General features: G+C 39.7%; 1 protein-coding gene across 5 annotated transcripts in view; it reads left to right on the top strand.

Moving 5' to 3' along the window:
- Positions 1 to 17,566, top strand: part of plxnb2b (plexin b2b) — a 523,376-nt gene extending 505,810 nt beyond the window's left edge. For all 5 annotated transcript variants that reach the window (XM_061916746.1, XM_061916747.1, XM_061916748.1 and 2 more), the window contains 5 exons: positions 2,100 to 2,247; positions 5,467 to 5,531; positions 5,639 to 5,714; positions 6,207 to 6,281; positions 10,922 to 17,566. In XM_061916746.1, coding sequence (XP_061772730.1) covers positions 2,100 to 2,247; positions 5,467 to 5,531; positions 5,639 to 5,714; positions 6,207 to 6,281; positions 10,922 to 11,026 — 469 coding nt within the window. In that variant the 3' untranslated portion in view covers positions 11,027 to 17,566. The remainder of the gene's footprint in view (positions 1 to 2,099; positions 2,248 to 5,466; positions 5,532 to 5,638; positions 5,715 to 6,206; positions 6,282 to 10,921) is intronic.
- The last annotated feature ends 255 nt before the right edge of the window (positions 17,567 to 17,821 follow it).

Genomic DNA, 17,821 nt, shown 5'->3' with positions numbered 1-17,821 from the left:
ATAATGAAACTAAGTTTCTTTCAAGGTACGTTATCACTGGAGGACTATTGTGCAGTGTAAACGGGAGCCAAGTTGCAATGAATCCACAGTGTAAAAAAACTTTTTTAAAATACTAATCTTCAACAACATGCCACAAATGAAGCTAAGTTTTGTTCATGTAACGGTATCACTGGAAGGACTAGTGTGCAGTGTAAACGGGGGCCAAGTTGCAATGAATTCACAGTGCAAATAAACATTTTTAAAATACTAATCCTCACCACTATGCCACAAATGAAACTACGTTTTTTCCAATTAATGTTATCACTGGAGGACTAGTGTGCAGTGCAAACCGGGGCCAAGTTGGAATGAATACACAATGCAAAAAAACATTTTTAAAATACTAATCCTCACCACTATGCCACAAATTAAACAAAGTCTCTTCCAAGTAACGTTTTCACTGGAGGATTAGTGTGCATTGAAAATGGAGGAGAAGTCGCTATGAATCCACAGTGCAAAAATATTTTTAAAATACTAAACCTCACCACCATGCCACAAATGAAACTAAGTTTCTTTCATTTAACGTTATCACTGGAGGACTAGTGTGCAGTGTAAACGGGGCCAATCCACAATGCAAAAACATTTTTAAAATACTAATCCTCACCACTATGCCACAAATTAAACAAAATTTCTTCCAAGTAACGTTATCACTGGAAGACTAGTGTGCATTGAAAACGGAGGCCAAGTTGCAATGAATCCACACTGCAAAAACATTTTTAAAATATTAATCCTCACCACCATGCCACAAATGAAACTTAGTTTCTTTCATTTAACGTTATCACTGGAGGACTAGTGTGCGATGAAAACAGAGGCCAAGTTGCAATGAATCCACAGTGCAAACACATTTTTAAAATACTAATCCTCACCACTATGTCACAAATTAAACAAAGTTTCTTCCAATTAACGTTATCACTGGAGGACTAGTGTGCAGTGTAAACGGGAGCCAAGTTGGAACGAATCCACAGTGCAAAAATGACGTTTTTAAAATACTAATACTCACCACCAAATGAAACTTAAGTTTTGTCCAAGTAACATTATCACTGGAGGACTAGTGTGCTGTGTAAATCGGGGCCAAGTTGCAATGAATCCACAGTGTAAAAAAACATTTTTAAAATATTAATGGTCACCAACATGTCACAAATGAAATTGTTTTTTTCCAAGTAATGTTATTACTGTAGGACTGGTGTGCAGTGTAAACGGGGGCCAGGTTGCAATGAATCCACGGTGCAAAAACATTTTTAAAATACTAATCTTCACCACCATACCACAAATGAAACTAGGTTTTTTCCAAGTAATGTTATCACTGGAGGACTGGTGGGCAGTGTAAACAGGGTCCAAGTTGCAATGAATCCACAGTGCAAAAAAACATTTTTAAAATACCAATCCTCACCACCATGCCAGAAATGAATGTAGGTTTCTTCCAGATAACATTGTCACTAGAGGACTAGACAGAAAAGGAACGTCTCGGCATGCTACACACGCACACCGAGCAGGTTAACGAAATGAAAACCACAAACACTTCAATGTTTTGATCCAGATACCTAGTGTAGTATCAGTGTAACAACTATACTAAAGTGATTAGATCCATATTTTGATTTGTCTTATTATTATTACTACATAACATCTTGGTGAGGGGGGGAGGGGGGAGTTATTGTTTAAGTTGCTGTTCAAGTAAATTTGACTCTCTGGTTAGATAACAACTAGTGTGTTTATCAGTAGTGTGCATGCTGATGTTCATCAACATATGATTTAATGCATCAAAACGCCACAATGCCCATGGACTTTATCCTCCCTGTTGGAGCCACAGACCTTCTGGCTGTTGCTGTGCATTTCAGCCATCATGCTTAAGATGTATGAGGTCAAAGGTCTCTATCAATCAGTCAATCAATAATTATTTATATAGCCCTAAATCACTAGTGTCTCAAAGGGCTGCACAAACCACTACGACATCCTCGGTAGGGCCCACATAAGGGCAAGGAAATTAAGGAGCATGTTGTTATTTTTACTCCCCTTGACGGCCAAGAACAATAACCAGCCTTCCGCTTTTTTTAATCCCCGTGTAGCCTGCCGCTACGATTTTGGGTGAACATCCTCAAGAACCCCCACTTTACTTTTGATGTCCACGTGTCGGAAGTGGTGGACGCTTCGCTCTCAGTCATCGCCCAGACCTTCATGGACGCCTGCACCAAGAGCGAGCACAAACTCAGTCGGGTGAGTTGCTTTTTTTTCGTATTTTTTTGCAACCTTTGTGACAATTGTCATGTTTCGTTTTATTATAGTATGCACTTTTTGTGTTTGTATATACATATATATCTAATCTATACAGTCTGCTCTTTCATCAAATATCAACAGTTTTTCTATTTGAATCATCAAGTCAAGTTAAACTTTATTTATAGAGCACTTTTCACGCATAGGAAAGTGGCAAACACACCAAAAAACAATCACAGAAGAAAGAAGAAAACACACACACACGCATTGACACAGTCACACGCACACACACACACACACACACACACAAACACACACAGCACTATTGACATTTACAAAGCAAAAACAAAACATGGTGTGGGACTGAGGACTTGAGGTAAAATGCCATATATATATATATATATATATATATATCTATATATATATATATAGATATATATATATATATATATATATATATATATGCATACCCATTTTGCTCTGATTACTGCTTTGCACACTCTTAGCACTCTCGATGCGCTTCAAGCACAGCTCTAAAGTGAAAACCATTTCAGGTGACTCTTGAAGCTCATTAAGAGAATGCCAAGAGTGTGCAAAGCAATAATCAGAGCAAAGGGTGGCTATTTTGAAGAAACTAGAATATAAAACATGTTTTCAGTTATTTCATCTTTTTTTTGTTAAGTACATAACGCCACATCTGTTCATTCATAGTTTTGATACCTGCAGTGACGATCTACAATGTAAATAGTCATGAAAATAAAGAAAACGAATTGAAATGAAAAGGTGGGTCCAAACTTTTGGCCTGTACTGTATGTATATATATGAGTATATATATATATATATATATATATATATATATATATATATATATATATATATATATATATATATATATAAATATATATATACACATATATATATATATATACATATATATACATATATACGTATATATACATATATATATATAAATATATATACGTATATATACATCTATACATATACACGTATATATACATATATATACATATATATATATTTATATACATATATATATACATATATATATATATATATACATACATATATATATATATATACGTATGTATACATATATACGTATATATACATATATATACACACGTATATATACATATATATATATGTGTATATATATATATATATACATATATATATATATATACATACATATATATATACTTTCTCCGATGCTGCCACAGAAACACTATTTCTTTCCAATGTTGTATAAATGTGTAGAATAAATATTACATTTCAACATTACTGTCAAGGAAGATTTGCGTCACCCTGCGACACACGCTTCTTTCAGCACGGCGTGGTGGCAGGCAGGAGACTGTTGCAAACCTAACCTGTGCAAGCAGATATCGTCAAACATGAACAACATCGAATCCAATTACAGCACACGCCTCACAGATAAGACTTTGCAGTATAATATAGCTAATATAGACACTTACATCATGTGTTGTCCTTATTATGACACGTATATAAGACTTATAAAGTCATTTTGGTAGTAGGCTAATATAACTGATATGGACACATCATGTGTTGTCCTTACTACAACACTTATATAAGATTTTAAAGTCATTTTGATAGTAGACTAATATAGACTTACATCATCTGTTGTTTTCATTATAACACTTATATAAGACTTTTTAAGTAATTTTGATAGTCGGCAAATATAGAGCATAATAGACACATCATCTGTTGCCTTCATTATAACACTTTTATAAGACTTTTAACGTATTTTTGATAGTAGGCTAATACAACTAATATAGACACATAAAATGATGTCTTCATTATAACACTTATGTACGACTTTTAAAGTCACTTTGATATAAGGCTATTAGAACTAATACAGACACTTACATCATGTGTTGTCTTAATTATAACACTTATATGAGACTTTTTAAAGTTATTTTGATAGTAGGCTAATATAAACACTTCCGTCATATGTTGTCTTCATTATGACACTTATATAAGACATTTAAAGTCATTTTGATAGTAGGCTAATATAGACACTTACGTCATGTGTTGTCTTCATTATAACACTTATATAAGACTTTTGAAGTCATTTTGATAGTAGGCTAATATAACTAATATAGATACTTACATCGTGTATTGTCTTCATTATAACACTTATGTAAGACTTTTAAAGTCATTTTAATAGTAGGCCAATATAGACTCTTACATCATGTGTTACTATAACACTTATATAAGACTTTTAAAGTCATTTTGATAGTAAGCTAATATAACTAATATAGACACTTACATCATGTGTTGCCTTCATCATAACACTTATATAAGACTTTTAAAAATAATTGTGACAGTAGGCTAATATAGGCACTTACATTGTGTGTTGTCTTCATTATAACACTTATATAAGACTTTTATAGTCATTTTAATAGTAGGCTAGTATAGCTAATATAGACTCTTACATCATGTGTTGCCTTCATTATAACACTTATATAAGACTTTTAAAGCGATTGTGATAGTAGGCCTAATAAAGACACTTACATCATGTGTTACTTTCATTTTAAGACTTATATAAGGCGCTTAATTTTTTGTGGCTCCTGACAGATTTGTTTTTTGTATTTTTGGTCCAATATGGCTCTTTGAACATTTTTGGTTGCCGACTCCTGACCTGGAGCATGAACAACTATTTACTACCTTCCAAATTGTGTTTTTACCATCATTAGAGCTCTGTAGACATGTAATAGTCACCTTGACTCTACACCTGTTCAGTGCAATATAGAATGGTAGAAAAAAGGACCATGGTCTCTTCTAACGGGAAGTGCTACTGTAGCATGGATAGTTTTACTAGGCCAAAAACACGTAGAATATAAACATCTGAACTGGAGTGAAGCCCCAAATGTCAAAGGGTGATCTGGTGAGGGACAACTAATGTTTTGATGGAGCATCTACTCTGTACAATAAAGATTTCAAAAACCCCCATGGCGGTTTTGAACCCTATTTTGTGCTTCGTTTAATCCCTGTGCTCGGTATGATGATGGCTCCTGCTCAGTGCTGGACATAACACATAGTTATTAATGATAACCACCATCTTGCATGATACAAATAAGTCAAAGTACTCCAAATAATCAACTAATGTTCAAAGGAGATAAAACTGTCCTTTTTTCAAAGTGCCACCATTTTAATTACGTCCTTAAATTGTTTTGTCTGCAGGACTCCCCAAGTAACAAACTTCTCTATGCAAAGGAGATCTCCACCTACAAGAAGATGGTGGACGAGTAAGCAGTTTTCACCGTCACAGATGTTGTTGTTGTTGTTATTGTCAGGAGACGCCTCTAAATTGCATGGTTGTGTGTGTGTCTGTGTGCGTGTGTGTGTGTGTCAGTTACTACAAGGGCATCAGACAGATGGTCCCCGTCAGTGACCAAGACATGAACACTCATCTGGCAGAGGTGTCACGGGTAAGACCCATCCCCTGCGCTGCTTATTCTTAGCCGTGACAGATGTGCCGGTGTCAAAAACAAGGTCAGCTCTGTCGGTCCATCCTTTGCAAGTCGGACATTTAAGGTCACGCTGGACTTTTTCCATCCTTCCATCCTATGGTTTCTTTAAGTGCTAAGTTGTTTCCGCACCATGTCAGGGCTTTTTTCTTACCAACAGTCTGCCTCTGATTTTCTTGCAAACAACAATATTTTGGAACCGATTTGTGCCAAGAATAGTAATATCTATGTTTTGAAGTCCTTAATCGATAACCACTGAATCGCATCAAATTTGTCTTTGTTGACCACAGCTTTTTTTTTTTTTTTTTTTTTTTAAATCTAATATTTAAGTCTTTCCTACTATTTTTTGTGTGCATGTTTAGATTTTTTGGGCACTTATTATTTGCCTTTTTAAATGACAGAGAGATATTTCATCACCCTTCAGCTTTTTAATGATTTTTTTCTGCTTTTCAGGCTCACACAGACAAGCTGAACACTCAAGTGGCTCTTCATCAGCTGTATCGGTACGCCAGCAAGTATTACGACGGGGTAAGAGTTCCCGAAGGTGCTCGATTCTAGTGAACGCACCACTAACCTGCTTTGTTATTGCCTTCCATCACTTTTTTCTTTCCTCTTGCTTGATTGCTTGAGGAGTGATTGCATGCATTTTTAATTGGAATCATTTCGCTGGGATGTGAATTGGAAAATTACTCTTGGGATATTTTTATTTTTTTTTCATGTGTCCATTGCCACTTTGGGTCACAAAAAATTGGTAACCAAGAAAAGCCAATGAAGGAACAAAATATATAACTTGAAGGGGACCTATAATGATCCTAATCTACATTGAAAACATTTCTTTGACGTTTACCTAATTATTTATTGGATATGCTTTGGTGTAAATTTTGCACCACAGTCACATTTTATTATAGCTAAACCTGCACACCCCTTTTTGATTTAGACTCTGCATTAACAAAAGGTGCCTAAGCAGCATTTATGTCACTGCATGTCACACCTCGGTGTTATCATGCGCCTGCGAACATTAGATGAAAATGAAACTTTCCTTCAGGTTTCTTCAAACCAATTGGTAATGTTGCAAAGTTGCCGCCTTTTTCTAGTTCCAGTTCTGCGGCTAATCCGATTTCGCAGTGGCCCCAATGTCATGCACAAAATAATAAATATTTAATAGTCAGGATGTTACGACCTATGGTCATGAGCTTTGGGTCATGACCGAAAGGATAAGATCACGGCTACAAGCGGCCGAAATGAGTTTCCTCCGCCGTGTGGCGGGGCTCTCCCTTAGAGATAGGGTGAGAAGCTCTGCCATCCGGGAGGAACTCAAAGTAGAGCCGCTGCTCCTTCACATCGAGAGGAGCCAGACGAGGTGGTTCGGGCATCTGGTCAGGATGCCACCCGAACGCCTCCCTAGGGAGGTGTTTAGGGCACGTCCAACCGGTAGGAGGCCACGGGGAAGACCAAGGACACGTTGGGAAGACTATGTCTCCCGGCTGGCCTGGGAACGCCTCGGGATCCCCCGGGAAGAGCTAGACGAAGTGGCTGGGGAGAGGGAAGTCTGGGTTTCCCTGCTTAGGCTGTTGCCCCCGCGACCCGACCTCGGATAAGCGGAAGAAGATGGATGGATGGATGTTACAATATCAAAATCTCGTCATCGTATCGTCACTGTATATACGGGGAATTGCACTTTTTGGGGGATTTTGCCTGTGATATTAAATAAATGCGATCAAAAGTCTGCATACAATGGAGCCTATTTTAGCCACGCAATTCTGTCTATAAAGCCTCTAAAAAACATCGAAACACCTTCATTAGGGTTTTATATACATGATGTAAGTATATATGTCATGTAGTAACATTTAGCATTCACGTATTTTAATCATTTTAAGAATACGTGGTGCATTCATTTCAAAAAGGCATCATCGCTGATTATTACTCACTGCCGACAAATGAGCGCCATTGAACGCCAACAAACATAATAAAACATCACTTACTGTACAATGTTTACTGTTATTAGGATGCCAACTGCTAGAATGTTCATATATTCTTATTTAAATAAAGAATGAATCCTCAGAGATAGATAAATAGTACTTTGTTGATTCCTTCAGGAGAGTTCCCTCAGGAAAATTAAAATTCCAGCAGCAGTGTACAGAATTGAGATCAAATTTAAAAGTAAATAATGGGGGTACAAATGGAAAAAAAATAAAAAAATATTACAATAAGAATACAAATAAAAAACAACAATGAGAATAAAAATATAACAGTTAACTAAGAATAAAACAAGAGAAATTAGGACAGGGGTCGGGAACCTTTTTGGCTGAGAGAGCCATGTAAGCTAGATATTTCAAAATGTATTTCCGCGAGAACCATATAATATTTTTTTGGACACTGAATACAACTAAATGCGTGCTTTTTTAAAGTAAGACCAACATTTTTAGAGTACAATAATACTCTTTTCTTTTAATAACATTGTTATTCCAAAGTTAACCAATAATAAATATAATACTTCTTACCATTAATGGGACATCTTGAACAGGTGCGATAGAAAACGAATGGTTGGATTAAAATTCATGAGCATTTTTTATAATTTGAACGTTATTTTTAACACTGTGATTAGCAGCGGAATTATTAATTACTTATTGTGTTAAGCAATGTCAGCTAAGATTTATCTGAGAGCCAGATGCAGTCATCAAAAGAGCCGCATCTGGCTCTAGAGCCATAGGTTCCCTACCCCTGAACTAGGCAGTAGTGACCATGTTATGAAAAAGTACTGCACTGATATTGTTTTGCATCCAGAGAGGAGTTGTACAGTCTAATGGCTTGTGAGACAAAGGAGTTTCTTAGTCTATTAGTACTGCACTTGGGATGAATAAACCTCACAAAGAAACCGGAGATTGTGTGTGTGGAAGGGGGTGAAAAGTGTCTTTTCGTGTCGTTCTCGTCATTTCCGGGCCCTAAAATGGCTGTCAAAATGTACCAACTTGTCGGAATACCTACTCAGACTTCTTCTGTCCAGGTGAAAGGCATGATTTATGAACTACAATAAACTTACAGGAAGCGAGGAAGCAACAGACCACTCGATGATGTAATCATAGACACACAGGAAGTGATTACTTTGCCGATTTAAATAGTCTGCGTTCGCGCTTGAAATAACAATATCACTAATACTTGGTTAATATTTAATTCACGAGATGTACAGGGAGTATTTATGAATGATCATTTATCATATTTTTATGGGCGGAATGGAGGATTTCCTATTTTATTTACTTTTATTAAATATTTAGAATGCATTTTTAAAAAGCTGGCTGGCGTCATGTCTTTCATAATGATTGTGAATTCATCCATCCATTTTCCTACCGCTTGTTCCTTCGGACAGGAGAAAAAAAAAGTGCAATTCCTAGGGGTGTAACGGTACACAAAAATTTCGGTTCGGTACCTACCTCGGTTTAGAGGTCACGGTTCGGTTCATTTTCGGTACAGTAAGAAAACAACAAAATATACATCTTTTGGGTATCTATTTACCAAATTTGTAAATAATGGCTTGATCCTTTTAACATTGGGAACACTATAATAATTCTGCCCACGTTAATCCACATTTAACTGCCTCAAGTTGTTGCTTAGATGAAATAAAATGACACAACTTTTCTTCTACATATAAAAAGTGCAACATTAAACAGTTTCAAGTCAACTCATCATGCTTAATTTATTACAGCATTGGGGAAGCCTGTAGTTGATTTTTATTATGTAAATGTTATGTTTTTATCAACATGTGATAGCAGGGACCCTGCCATTCAAAACTAGGCTGCTATACTAATGATTCATGTAACTATAGCTGAAAATTCCTCCCTGACCACCATGGAGTTTATGTAGGCTTTATGATGCACTTAAATTATTTTATACACTATCAGAGACAGAAAATCTTCATTTAATAGAATGTCCTTTTTTGCTGCTTCAACACACCCCAATCAACACTGTCCGTAACACACGCACACACGCGCGCGCACACACACCGCAAAATGAGTTAACGTTTCGCTAAAAGCTAACTAGCCTTCACCTAAAGCCAGGACTGCGAGTGAGCTGAGCTGCAGTTTGTTTCTAGAAGGTTAACGGGCTCATAGTGATGTTTAGAAATTAGTTGACTTGGAATATAATTTGGGGAGGGTGAGTTGCTATCCTGCTAAAGACCTATCTGCTCGACATCGACACTGAAGCCCTGACGACATGCGCTCTGAATACGCACTGCTGATTGGCTTTGTATGTAACCAATCAGATGGTTGTGTGGGCGGGACAATGCAGGGTACTGTGTACAGACACAGAGGCAGAACGGAGCGGAGCAGCTTGTTAAGACTTTAGCATAGGCGGCTACTTCATATGTACGTGTTGAACTCAGTCGGTATTCCTCCGCACCGAACCGAGACCCCCGTACCGAAACGGTTCAATACAAATACACGTACCGTTACACCCCTAGCAATTCCCCTTTAAGACGACTGCACAATATTTTTGTGGTATTTTCCAAAAAAGTAAAGGTTTTGGAAAAATGCCTTTGTGTGTGAAATGAAGTGTCAGGAAATGTTAAACTTACTGAAATTGAACACTAACAAAGAAAATACCACCAAACCTAATGGGAAAAGGTGTCCAAAACCGCATGCAAGCTCACGCCCAAATGCCCAAATCTAGAGCTAGCTTGACCACCCCGTGTATTCACTGAGTGACGTCATACAAATCCAAGCAATAAGTGGACAAAAACATGAAAGTTGGGCCACCTTTTTAAAGAATGCTTTGACTTTTAGATAGATCATTTCAAACAAACTTCCTCCTGTTTGCTAGAAGAACTTGTTGAACTTCGGTTCTAGTCACCTCAGCACAGGAAAGAATCTGGGAACAACATTTACAAGTCCAAAAACGAGGAAAAACATATCAAGTTAGCTTTTGTGAAAACATTACAGCTTGAGTGATTGTTCTGGCCAAGGGGAGAAGGATGCAGATGTACCCTGATGTAGACAACCTTAAAATTCATGTGGTATTTTAGTGAAATAAACCTTTGAAAGGGCCCTGAAAAGAGCATGAAAGGGCGACTTCATAGTGTACGCTTCTTCCCAGCGTGCAATGACAGCCCTCACCGCTTCCCTTCACCGCTCTGCTGTCTTTTAACCTTTTTCTCCCCACATGTTCCCTTCCAGATCATCTCCTCCCTGGAGGAGGACCCGGCAGCGCAGAGTAAGCAGCTGACCCTACGGCTGCAGCAGATCGCAGCCGCCCTGGAAAACAAAGTGACGGCTCTCTAATGTGGACATGGGCCGAGTGCGAGCGATTGCGGGAGCGGGGGCGAAAACACGGGAAAGACATGCTGTGGTCGTTCCTGCAACACAGACAACATTCCGACAATATTTTCTTGTGCGACGTATCGCTGAGATGCAAACATAGAGCCGATGACGTGTCACGCAACGCAAAGGTACGCCTTAGAGCTCACTTGCCAAACCTTAAAAGACTCAAGTCCGAAGTAAGCCCCTGTGTGACGCACTGGCGCAGGAGATAATCAGATGTTCCGTTTCTTTTCCTGTGTAGAAGAGCTTTTGAGAATTGTATGATATATTTTTTTTAATTGTCTTTATGCAGAAAGCTTTATAAGGAAACACAAAAAAGATGTTTTTAAATGGATGGCCTCGTGGTGTGAATAGTGTTTTTATTCGATGTTGTGTGTGTGTGTGTGTGTGTGTGTGTGTGTGTGTGTGTGTGTGTGTGTGTGTGTGTGTGTGTGTGTGTGTGTGTGTGTGTGTGTGTGTGTGTGTGTGTGTGTGTGTGCGCCTAGGCGTGAGGTCTAGTAGACCAAAGTGTCCTCACGTGAGGACATCATGTACAGGCTGATTGACGTGAATGAATATGGCTATATTTGTATTTTCAAGCCGTGTGCTGGCGCTTGTGGAAAACCACTAAGAGCACAAGAGTCTGTCTCCCTTTATACAAAACCCAAAACCAGTGAAGTTGGCATGTTTGTGTAATTCGTAAATAAAAAGAGAATACAATGATTTGCAAAGCCTTTTTAACTTGTATTCAATTAAATAGACTGTACCGACAAGATATTTAGTGTTCAAACTGAGAATGTACATGTTTTTTTTGCAAATCATTAACTTAAAATTTAATGGCAGCAACCCATTGCAAAAAAGTTGGCACAGGGGCATTTTTACCACTGTGCTACATGGCCTTTCCTTTTAACAACACTATGTAAACATTTGGGAACTGAGGAGACCATTTTTTAAAGCTTTTCAGGTGCAATTCCTTCCCATTCTTGCTTAATGTACAGCTTAAGTTGTTCAACAGTCCGTGGTCTCTGTTATGGTATTTGACACTTTATAATGTGCCACACATTTTCAATGGGAGACAGGTCTGGACTACAAGCAGGCCAGTCTAGTATTTTACTATGAAGCCACACTGTTGTAACACGTGCAGAATGTGGCTTGGCATTGTCTTGCTGAAATAAGCAGGGGCGTCCATGAAAAAGACATCGCTTAGATGGCAACATATGTTGCTCCAAAACCTGTATGTACGTTTTTAGCATTAATGGTGCCTCCACATATGTTACCCATGCCTTGGGCACTAATACACCCCCATACCATCACAGATGATGGCTTTTCAACTTTGCGCCTATAACAGTCCAGATGGTTATTTTCCCTCTTTGGTCCGGTGGACACAACATCCACAGTTTCCAAAAACAATTTGAAATGTGGACTCATCAGACCACAGAACACTTTTCCACTTTGCATCAGTCCATCTTAGATAAGCTCGGGCCCAGCGAAGGAGGCGGCGTTTCTGGGTGTTGTTGATAAATGGCTTTGGCTTTGCATAGTAGAGTTATAACTTGCCCTTACAGATATAAAGACCAACTGTAGTTACTGACAGTGGTTTTCTGAAGTGTTACTCAGCCCATGTGGTGATATCCTTTGCACACTGATGTCAGTTTTTGATGCAGTACAGCCTGAGGGATCCAAGATCACGGGCATTCAGTGTTGATTTTCGGCCTTGTCGCTTACGTGGAATGATTTCTCCAACTTCGCTGAGCCTTTTGATGATATTATGGACTGTCGATGGTGACATCCCTAAATTCCTTGCAATAGCTGGTTGATAAATGTTCTTCTTAAACAATTTGCTCAGGCATTTGTTCACAAAGTGGTGACCCTCACCCCATCCTTGTTTGTGAATGACTGAGTATTTCATGGAAGCTGCTTTTATACCCAATCATGGCACCCACCTGTTACTTGTGGGATGTTCCAAATAAGTGTTTGATGAGCATTCTTCAACTTTCTCAGTCTTTTTGGCCACCCGTGCCAACTTTTTTGAAACATGTTGCAGGCATCAAATTCCAATTTAGTTAGTATTTGCAAAAAATACTACAGTTTTCCTGTTTGAACGTGAAGTACCTTTTCTTTGCAGTCTATTCAATTGAATATAAGTTGAAAGGGATTTGCAAATCATTGTAGTTTTTTTATTTGCGATTTACACAACGGGCCATCTTCACTGGTTTTGGGTTGTGTACTTCAGTGCCATGGTACATTCCACTTCTAGCAAAGCACAGAAGAACATTTCACATTTATTCTTCTTCTTTTTTTTTTTACATTTCATGTCTTCGCTGCTATCTCACCTTCTACCACGACGCCCTCGTATAAGTCAACCCCAAGACTATCTAGTTGGACATTTTAATGCAAAACATTTTATTAACTTCAGTTTTTATTTGGCCGCTGAAAGTCAAAGTAGAATTCAGTAAAGTTTTGTTTTCATAAAGTAATGTCTGTATGGCATTTTATTACGCGTTTATCTCTTTGAAAGAGTTTCAAGTTGACCGTTCCTAGTTGTATTCATTCCAATGGGGGGGGGGGGAGTTAAAACCAGAGTTTGACGTGTTTTGGAAACATCCAACAAAATATGTCACTTTTCTGCATTTTTGTACCAAATTCTGGCGAAAACCACCGACTCACTCACCCCGTATCCCAGTAGCAGCTCAGCAATAGAACCCTCGTAAAAGCGTTGTTATTGATTTGTGTTATTACTGAAATTATATTCTTTCTAATGTGGAGCTTTCTGCCTCTAAAAGCTATGAAATAGCCTTCGCTCGTGTGCACCTGCCTGGTGTGCAGTCGCTCCTTCTTTCAACGGTACACATGCTTTGTAAACATTTTTTATTGTGCGGAATCAGGGTGGAGTGGCTGAGTAGGAGTGACCTTTAATCATATTTGTGTGTGCACCGCCACACTTGTGTGCAAACCTGTCCACACTTGTGTGTATACTTGTCCACGCTTGAGTGTATACCTGTCCACGCTTGTGTACATACTTGTCCACGCTTGTGTGTATACCTGTCCACACTTGTGTGTATACCTATCCACACTTGTGTGTATACTTGTCCACACTTGTGTGTATACCTCTCCACACTTGTGTGTATACCTGTCCACACTTGTGTGTATACCTGTCCACACTTGTGTGTATACCTGTCAACGCTTGTGTGTATACCTGCCCACGCTTGTGTGTATACCTGCCCACGCTTGTGTGCAAACCTGTCCACACTTGTGTGCAAACCGGTCCACAGTTGTGTGTATACCTGTCCGCGCTTGTGTGTATACCTGTCCACACTTGTGTGTATACCTGTCCACGCTTGTGTGTATACCTGTCCACGCTTGAGTGTATACCTGTCCACACTTGTGTGTATACCTGTCCACACTTGTGTGTATACCTGTCCACGCTTGTGTGTATACCTGTCCACACTTGTGTGTATACCTGTCCACACTTGTGTGTATACCTGTCCACGCTTGAGTGTATACCTGTCCACCCTTGTGTGTATACCTGTCCACACTTGTGTGTATACCTGTCCACGCTTGTGTGTATGCCTGTCCACGCTTGCGTGTATACTTGTCCACACTTGTGTGTATACCTGTCCACGCTTGTGTGCATACGCCTCATGACGCCTCACCTGACCATGCCTGTGTATACCTCAAAATTGGGTGTATACTTGACCGGGGGTGTGTGTGTACCTCACCATACTTTTGTGTGTGCACGACAATGGATGTGCTTCACCTGACCACGGTTGTGCGCCACTTTACCGAGTTCTGTGTGCACTTAACCATGGTATTTCGCTTGTGTGTACACCTCCTTGTTGTGTGTACCTAATCATGGTTGTGCACCACCTGACCATTAATTTGTCCGTGGCACACCATCTGTGTGTGTTTACTTAATCATGGTTGTGCACCACCTGTGTATATACCTGACCATTGTGTGTATACCTTACCATGGTTGTACTTTACTTGGGCATGACAGTGTATACACTTGACCTTGTGTGTGTGTGTGTGTGTGTGTGTGTGTGTGTGTGTGTGTGTGTGTGTGTGTGTGGGTGTGTCCCTCGCCATTTTGTATCTCACAATGGTTGTGTACTCCTCCCCGTTGCGCATGTTTGTGTGTGTGTACGTACCTGTGACCTCACCATGCTTGTGTACACTTTAAAGGCCTACTGAAATGAGATTTTCTTATTTAAACGGGGATAGCAGGTCCATTCTATGTGTCATACTTGATCATTTCGCAATATTGCCATATTTTTGCTGAAAGGATTTAGTAGAGAAAATCGACGATAAAGTTCGCAACTTTTGGTCGCTCTTAAAAAAGCCCCGCCTTTCCCGGAAGTAGTGCGCGGGACATCACAGATTGTCGGACTCCTCACAGCCACCCATTGATTACAATCATGGATGCCAGCAGCGCGAGCGATTCTGACCGAGAAAGCGACAATTTCCCCATTAATTGGAGCGAGGATGAAAGATTCGTGTTTGAGGATATTGATAGCAACGGACTATAAAAAAATTTTAAAAAGCGAACGCACCGGGCGACGGCAGTGTGGATAATTCTGGAAGATCACGGTCGGTATAGCGGCCGTGCCAGCAACTTGAGGGTTGCAGGTTCGATTCCCGCTTTCGCCATCCTAGTCACTGCCGTTGTGTCCTTGGGCAAGACACTTTACCCACCTGCTCCCAGTGCCACCCACACTGGTTTAAATGTAACTTAGATATTGGGTTTCACTATGTAAAGCGCTTCGAGTCACTAGAGAAAAGCGCTATATAAATATAATTCACTTCACTTATTGTTTTAATAGTGTTTTTGTGAGATTTTAAAGATTGTAAAGTAAAGATTGTAAAGACATACCTCGAGGTCGGATGGCTGCGTTGAACACACTTTATCTCAGAGAGAAGCCAAGGAGCCAAGCTCACAGCTGCTGCAGAACGACGAATAATCCACGGATGTCTTCGGTGATATATATCACAATTTCCCCATCCAAAAAAAAAAAAACGTAGAGAAAACATGTTCGCTTGACCGCTCTGCTTTCACAACAAACAAAGAAACGCCGGCTGGGTCTCGGTGCTAAAGACAGCTGGAATCCACCGCTTTCCACCAACAGCATTGTTCTTTAAAGTCTCCATTATTAGATGAACGAATTGCAAAAGATTCAGCAACACAGATGTCCAAAATACCGTATAATTATGCGGTTAAAGCAGACGACTTTTAGCTGTGTGTGTGCGCAGCGCTAATATTTCCTCACAGTCCGTGACGTCACGTGTACACGTTATCATTCCGCGATGTTTTCAACAAGAAACTCCCGGGAAATTTAAAATTGCAATTTAGTAAACTAAAAAGGGCGTATTGGCATGTGTTGGAATGTTAATATTTCATCATTGATATATAAACTATCAGACTGCGTGGTGGGTAGTAGTGGGTTTCAGTAGGCCTTTAACATTGTGTTTGTGTACCTTGCCATTTTGAGTGTATCTCACGCCCATTGTGTGCACGCTTTGCCATTGTGTGTATACTTAACCATGGTCGTGTGTATACCTGACTGTAGTGGTTTGCGTTCCTGTGTAGCTGACGAGCATAGCAAGCTCCAGAGACCCCCTAGAATGTTAAACCCTGCCTCGCCGGTCAACGACCTCGAGCGTGCCCTGACATCTGGAAGAACAGCACTTGGCCCCGCCCACTCTCTGCCAGTCACCCTGGTGGCATCATGGGGTGGGGTTGGAGGCTTTGGCAGTTGATGCAGGACGCTTCTTTCAGAGCCTTTCTTTGACCAAAAAAGTGCCTTATGGATTAGGAGGACGCATGTGACGTTTCTACATGATTCTCTCGGTTGCCTAGGTGACCACGACGACAATAGCGCTATAGACACAGCAATGTACTCGGACTGGTGATAGGTGCACGGTATAATGATGGACGCTCTGCTGCTGCAGCAGTGTGTGTGTGTGTGTGTGTGTGTGTGTGTGTGTCTGTTTGTGTGCGCCAAATGGTTGGGGGGGTTCATGATATGATCATTGATGGATCGCAATATCAATATCGCGTCTCGCCCCCGTTTGCCAATATGCTGAAAACATTTCATAGTGATTTCTTTGGCAGTTTTGACGTGTGCTTGTTTCCTTTTGCGTGTCTGTGACGTGCGCTTTGTAGGCCCCTCCCCCACTCAACCCAAAAAAAACTGATGTAAAAAGTATCCAATGTGATTTGGACGTCCCATAAAAACATTCCTAAACGTGTCCCAAAAAGGGGGTTGTTCATCTTCTGTAGATCTGAGTGGGGCGGCAAAGTGTTCCAGTGGTGTTTTTTTATTTTGTTCCTCCACAGCGCGTGTGATGGATGACCTCTACCTATACTCCACAAATGACCTTTCTTACTGCTGTGCAGTTGTTATTTTGATTTGTTTCTTATAACGTATCGATCTTTGTAAAACAATGTTGAAATACTGTATTCTGACTGTATAATCCTATGCATTGAGTCCTGGAAGAAAATAAGAAAAGACAGAAAAAAAATAATTGCTGAGTCGTTATTTCATTTCTTCTGCAGGTTTTGAAATGTGCTTGACTGTAAAAAAAAAAAAGAAGTGATGTGTCTTCACTCCTGAGCTGCTGCAGGCCTTCTACCTGATCTACTGCTGTTACTTTCCTTTAACGAAGGTACTGCATGTGTGTGCGTGGAGCACTTAGACACACATTTCATCAGGCGCCGGCTCCCTCGTGAATAACTCCGAGAGACCAATATGCCCTTCATATCGGCTGTGTTTTGCTTTC

This window comes from Nerophis ophidion, linkage group LG12 (assembly GCF_033978795.1).
Source record: "Nerophis ophidion isolate RoL-2023_Sa linkage group LG12, RoL_Noph_v1.0, whole genome shotgun sequence".
In the NCBI taxonomy this organism is placed as follows: Eukaryota; Metazoa; Chordata; class Actinopteri; order Syngnathiformes; family Syngnathidae; genus Nerophis; species Nerophis ophidion.
This window is presented reverse-complemented; position numbering and strand designations above follow the sequence as displayed.